The sequence below is a fragment of the Hyperoodon ampullatus genome (genome assembly GCF_949752795.1).
Source record: "Hyperoodon ampullatus genome assembly, chromosome: 1".
NCBI lineage: Eukaryota > Metazoa > Chordata > Mammalia > Artiodactyla > Ziphiidae > Hyperoodon > Hyperoodon ampullatus.
The window spans coordinates 118,399,646-118,406,082 of NC_136914.1; the positions used below are offsets into that span (position 1 = coordinate 118,399,646).

Below are 6,437 nucleotides of genomic sequence, written 5' to 3' on the forward strand. Positions count from 1 at the left end.
CTTGATGAGAAAGCATAAACAGTAAGGGAGTTTCACATTTCCAACCAGAATAAAATTTTCCTTTTGAAAGTGAATCGTCTATTTTATGTTTCAAAGATGGCAGATGTTTCTGGGATATGGTGAAGTCTGCAAGCCATATTTTATATGCACTGAAGGAAACTTTCAACCATAAAAATCAATCTGGGGCTGATTAAGGAAACCCTCTCTTTCAATCTAAGGAGCAGATTTAGGTTAATTAATGCCTGGATACTAAACTGTGTGTTAGGATGTCACCTTTCATGTGGAAGGCTCATTAAGATGTTCATTATGGGACTTCCCTGGTGGCTCAGGGGTTAAGAATCGGCCTACCAATGCAGGGGACATGGGTTCGAACCCTGGTCCAGGAAGATCCCACATACCGCGGAGCAACTAACCCCGTGAGCCACAACTACTGAAGCCCGTGAGCCTAGAGCCCGTGCTGCACATCAAAAGAAGCCACTGCAAGGAGAAGCCCACGCACAACAATGAAGAGTAGCCCCCGCTCGCAGCAACTAGAGAAAGCCCGCGCACAGCAACGAAGACCCGATGCACTCAAAAATAAATAAATAAATAATATTTAAAAACCTATATAAATAAATATTTTTTAAAAACCCTATAAAGGTGTTCATTACATGAATGTATCTTTTCAGATCCCATTACAACAAACTTCAGGGGTTATCCAAGATACTTTGGCTATACAGGAAGAAAGGGACCTTAGACACTGCATGAAATAAAGCTGATAGCGAAGGTAGAAAAAGGTGGAAAACTCTCTTTTGTTGTAAGATGACTTACTCGCTCGTATACCGTACTGTACAGTGTTCTCAATAATCTGAGTGCATCTAGGAAGCTAATATTGCGTGGAGCCAACCCAGACCCACACATTTGGTCTTAAACTGGGCGCCAGTTACTGGGCACTAATACTGACTTGATTCCAATTTCATTCCTGTTGTACAGGTGCACGGATGGAACTCTGCAATCCAGAGGCGTGCAGTTATAACTAAGCAAACACATCTGTGATCCTAAAATAACAACAACAACAACAACAAAAGGAGGCAATCTAAGAACAGCTTGTTTTCTTGAAAGAAAAATTGTGGCATCAAGTGCAGTGTCACCTTTGGAGGTGACAGAAAAATCCCTAAATTAGACCTGCTTGGAGCTAGCGAGGGCAGACATTAACAACACGGTTTTCAGGGTGTCGTAGACACGGGGCTGGGAGGGGAGCAAATACACAGCTGTGAGACCGGAAGGAGACCCAGCCCCATCTCGCCTCCGCGGGCGTCCCCCAACGCCGCATTTTTTTGAACCCTCTCCTCCCATGTCCTGGCCTGATGGTTGGCGATGCAGCGCCCCCTTGCGGTTGCTCCCGGGAAATTACACTCGTCAAATCCACCCACGATGGATGGATGTTGACAAGCATCTGAACATGTAAACTGATCAAGGGGAAGGAAGCTGTAATGTTGGGATTGGTTGTTAGCAAGCCACCTTCGGACCAGATGGATCGTGTTGTTAATAGGTAAACTGAGGCGCACTAAAATGTTTGAAGAGTTTATTTAGGCATACGTGGAGTCGAATCCGGCAACGCCAAAAGCCGTCCACCGACAGGCATAGGGCAAGGCGTTTATAGAGAAGATGCTGAAGCAAAGCAGCTATTAGGTGTAGCTTAAGCGATTGTCTTAGGTGGGAAGACCTAGCTGGCTGTTTGTGATTGGTCTTAAGTTTCACTTTCTCAAATTCTCAGGCTTCTTGGTTTTGGTTAGTTTACGAAGTCTACTAAGGAATTAGAGACAACTCAGTGTAATAGCATCCTTGTTTAATTCTCTAACAGCGTGTAACGTAGGTCACAGCCTAGAGGGAGGAGTCTCAGGGTGACATTGGCAGCGTCCATCCAGTCACTCCCCAGGGCACGGGGAGAGAAAGCCAGTCCCAGCTGAGGACACTCACCTGTTAGGGTTTCCTTGGCAAGACTGTCCCTGGATTAAACAAATGACCTAAGAAACTTTAGTTGCAAGACTCTTCTCCTACTGGTCACGTGAGTTCCCAGGTAGCTGGTCTACAAGGAGAGTGTGCTGGCCCAGCAGACGAGAACTTTCCAGGCCACCTTACAGTTAAAGCTTTCATGAGCAGTTGATCAGGCAGCTGCTGCAGCATTTAGCTTCTGGGGCCAGACTGCTTAGCTTCAAGTTTTGGTCCTCTCTCTTACTAGTTGTATGACCTTGGGCAAATTTCTTAACTTTCCTGCATCAGTTTCCTCATCTGTAAAGTGGCTTTAAGAATAGTACTTAGAAGAATTAAATGAGGTCATACATAAGATGGTGCATTTAGCACAGGGCCTGGCACATAATAAGCACTCAGTAAATGTTAGCTATTGTTTTTATTAATGGTTTTATACAGCTGTCTCTTGAACTTGTTTAATATGGATCTGCCACAGGAGATGAGCCATTCTTGGCATGCCAGAAAATCGTGTTTCTGGGTTCAGATGGCTGGGACCAGCCTCTGGATAAAGGGGCAGGTTGACCAAGGTAACTGCCCCTGTGTGGACGTGGATGGGGTACTCAGACACCCCTGTCTCCCTGCCCTTGTTCATGACCCTGCAGTGGTGTGCAGCTATTCTCCTGTGATGTTTTAGCACATACTGATTATTCTAGTGACTTTATAATTTTTTAGTCTTCTCAGTTAGATCTTTAGAGGACAGAAATCCTGCCTTATTTTTCCCCCTATGCCCTCTCAACTAGCTAAAAGATGGACACTCAGTAAATACTTCCCAGATGAGATGATAAGGTTTATAGAGAATTCAGAACAAATGGAAGCATGTTCCCAAAAATGAAATAGATGGGGAAAATGAAAACTAGAAAACTAGAGAGGGGATGTTAAGACATTCTTAAATTAACCATCTGGAAGAGCTCACTGAAGTCAGAGCTAAGAGGACAGGTGGCTGTTAGGGGAAGAAAGTCCCAAGACTGCCGCCCTCTTGTGTGTGCTGGCCTGGGCAGCAGTGCAGACCAGTTCGCAGTGGTTGCCAGAGAAGCCACTGGATGACTTCCGTGGTCACCCTAACATGGTGGCCACAAAGAAGACCCCATGCCTCTCTGGGCCCTGGGAGAAAACTGGAATGGAGAGTAGGGGATCGTGACTAAGGCAGTCGGGGAGAGCACTTGGCTTTGGATCAGAAGGTGGAAGTAAGCGTGCTGTGTGCCGAGCACCATCTCTCGGCTCCATGCCCACGCGCTCACTCTGTGATTCTGGTTCTCTTGTGTGTCCATCACAGCTTTGTGGGCTTCAGAGTCAGCTTCCCTGCTCATGTGCTCTAGTCCCTTGAGATGGCTTCACAGGCCCCCTGCAGGCCTATATTTGTGGCCTCACGTGGGAGATTCCTGTATGTGTGTCCTGTAAATCACTGCAAACTTCACTCTCATTCAACCCCCCAACATCCATTTATTTAGGATCTAAAATATTGCTGTGGTGCTATTAGAGCTCGAATTATAGACTGTTTAGAGTAAACAGGATCTTGGAGATTTCTAACTCACCCAGTTTTACAAATGAAGAAACTAAAGCTCAGAGAGTTTGAGTTACTTACCCAAGGTCACACAGCCATCTTGGGGGCAGAGATGAATGGGGAAGCCTGATGCTCCATTCCACACTCCCAACAGATGTAGACTTTGTCAGGATTTAGGTTGACTCGTCGGCTCAACTTCTAGTTGTTTCATTCAAAGGAAAAATTCATTACATATCTCTACTGGAATTATTTGTAGGATTCCAGGCACTGCTAAAATAGGTAGGTCTGGGCTGGAAATCAGAAGAAGAATTTCTGTAAAATTTTGGAAGATGGGCCAGTTTTTAAAACCTGATGGGAGGTGTATGGCTTGTACGTACTCGGGCTTTCAAACGTTTTTCATTCACTTGTGGAGTGTTTTTTCATTCTGGAGAAGATTTAGACATTGAATGTACAAAAAGGATTAACTTTGCCTGCTATATCCTTACCCTGGCCTATAGCCTCTAATAAACACAAGCTAATGGGCAGGATGTTAATTCACAGTCCACTCATTGCCAGACACGTGACACAGACCACGGGCAAGATGAGCTTCCTCTTGGCGAATCCTTCTCGGCACCTGGCCTTCTCCCAGCAACTCCTCCCCTGGAACTCCTGGAGTTGAGCTGGGGGATAGTTTGGTCCACAGTTGCCAGGTGTCAGGAGGCTTCAGAGAAGCCTGGGAGGAAAATGGAAAGGGTGTTGTGGTCAGGAGCAGCTGTCTCCTCGGGGGAGTGGCCGTTCCAAGTTCAACATGTGCTTATGATCTGTGTTCTGTCGAGGAGGAGTAAGTGGCTGGGTTGGTCGTGAGAGTGGATTGCAATAAAACAATGACAATAATAACTACAGTCGCACTGGCTTGGCTTGAGCCAGCACTCGGCTTTATCCATCTAGAAATGATTTCGCAGAGTAATGGTGAGGCTACTGGCCTGGAGCTTCCACATATCCCTCAGTTGAGAGGAGGACGAGGCTGTCTGGACCTTCCTGCTGGCCCCTCATTCCTCTCTCGGTATTGATCTACTCTACCAACAGGCGACATCTCTTTTTTTTTTTTTTTTGCGGTACACGGGCCTCTCACTGTTGTGGCCTCTCCCGTTGCGGAGCACAGGCTCCGGACACGCAGGCTCAGCGGCCATGGCTCACGGGCCCAGCTGCTCCGCGACACGTGGGATCTTCCTGGACCGGGGCACGAACCCGCATCCCCTGCATCGGCAGGCGGACTCTCAACCACTGCGCCACCAGGGAAGCCCCAGGCGACATCTCTTTGTGTTACCTAGCCTACGCTTGTACTGCTCGATGCACAACAGGCCAATAAATCGAGAGATGAGGTGTTGGGGCATGGAAGGTGACTTTATTCAGAAAGCCAGCAGACCAAGAAGATGGTGGACTACTGTCCCAAAGAACCATCTTCCCTGGAGTGAGAATTCAGGCTTCTTTTATACTAAAGGGGCAGGGGGTGTGGCTGGTTGTTGCAGACTTTTCATGTAGGAATCTTTTGTTTTTGCACCTGTCCCCATAGGGCAGGTCACGGTGTTCCTATAAACCTCCAACAAGACAACTGTTGTCCTCTGTTCTGCAACTTTTTATCTCTATATGAATGGAAAGGTGTTTTACCTTTAAAGGTCAGAGCTTTGAGAATAGGCTCTCCTGTATATTTCAGGCTACAGGCAACATTCTTTTACAGAAGGTGCAGAGCCAGCATGACTAAGCACAGGAAACAGAGCACAGGGGTTACAGCTAAAGGAACAGATCCAATATGGAGTCATGTTTGTTCCTCTCTATCACATTTCCTTGGAAGCATGTTTCAAAACCTGTCTCCTCTGGGTTTGCACAAGTCCACTCTCCAGGCCATGGAATGGCCTTGTCGTTGGTGGTGCACACGACACAGCCTGTCTTTGGGCTTGTCCACTCTCCAAATGGACACCTCTGCCTTGGACCTACCATGAACCAGTCTCTAACCCTGCACCTGTGCTGTGTCCCCCCCACCACCAGGTCTCCCAGGCAGCAGCGGACCTCCTGGCATACTGTGAAGCTCACGTGCGGGAGGACCCTCTCATCATTCCAGTGCCTGCGTCAGAAAACCCCTTCCGAGAGAAGAAGTTCTTTTGTACCATCCTCTGACTCCGTTTGCTATGAAAACGTCTCCTTTTCTGTCCGTAAAATCCCTTGTAGAGACCGTGCATGCTCATAGCTTTAGGGAGCTCTGCCCACACCCACCCCCGCCCAACCAGGATTGCCCAGGCCTGTCTCCTCTTTTCATTGGTTTTCTTCACTGCATTCTATTTCACTTTTTCTTTTCATTTTCATGTTATTTTCATTATTAGAAAAGGAAATAGACATTTTTGTAGCCAAATAACAAATGTGCCAAGTAAAAATAAGTATGGGTTTAAAGGCTTAAATTTTTTTAACATCAATTCCCAAGTTTACATAGGTCAAGTGTATACATTTCAGTGGATAATTTATTGAGAAGTGGATAATTTATTGAGAAGAGAAAACAGTCCCCCATTCGTGATCATTCAGCGTCAAATTAGATCATTTTGACCAACTGAAGTACATGGGTAAAGTTTCCATCTCTCTTCCTGGAGAGAGCAGTTCTGGAAGTTCTCTATTTCCTGCTTTTCTGTCATCCTATTTAAAGAAGAAATAACCTACATCATCGGATGGTTTTCTAAACGTGGGTCATCCTGGGGCCTTGTGGCCCAGCCCCTGATGGAGGGTCCAGACCCCTGTTTCCCACTGATTGTCATTGATCCCTTTGGAGGTGGTCCTACAAATGTAGGTGTTGGGTGGATACTGGAGTGAGCTTAACTAAACGTCACACCATTACATCTGTCTACGTGCGCCAGCCAGGCGGGCCAGGGGCACATCTTCTCTCCAAATGCCACCTTATCCC

General features: G+C 46.7%; 1 protein-coding gene across 1 annotated transcript in view; it reads left to right on the top strand.

Moving 5' to 3' along the window:
• The window catches only part of GNG4 (G protein subunit gamma 4), a gene marked incomplete at both ends in the record, with an annotated part of 30,805 nt that extends 25,140 nt beyond the window's left edge, over positions 1–5,665 (top strand). The window contains one exon of the mRNA XM_079709932.1: positions 5,537–5,665. Coding sequence (XP_079566058.1) covers positions 5,537–5,665 — 129 coding nt within the window. The remainder of the gene's footprint in view (positions 1–5,536) is intronic.
• Positions 5,666–6,437: the final 772 nt, after the last annotated feature.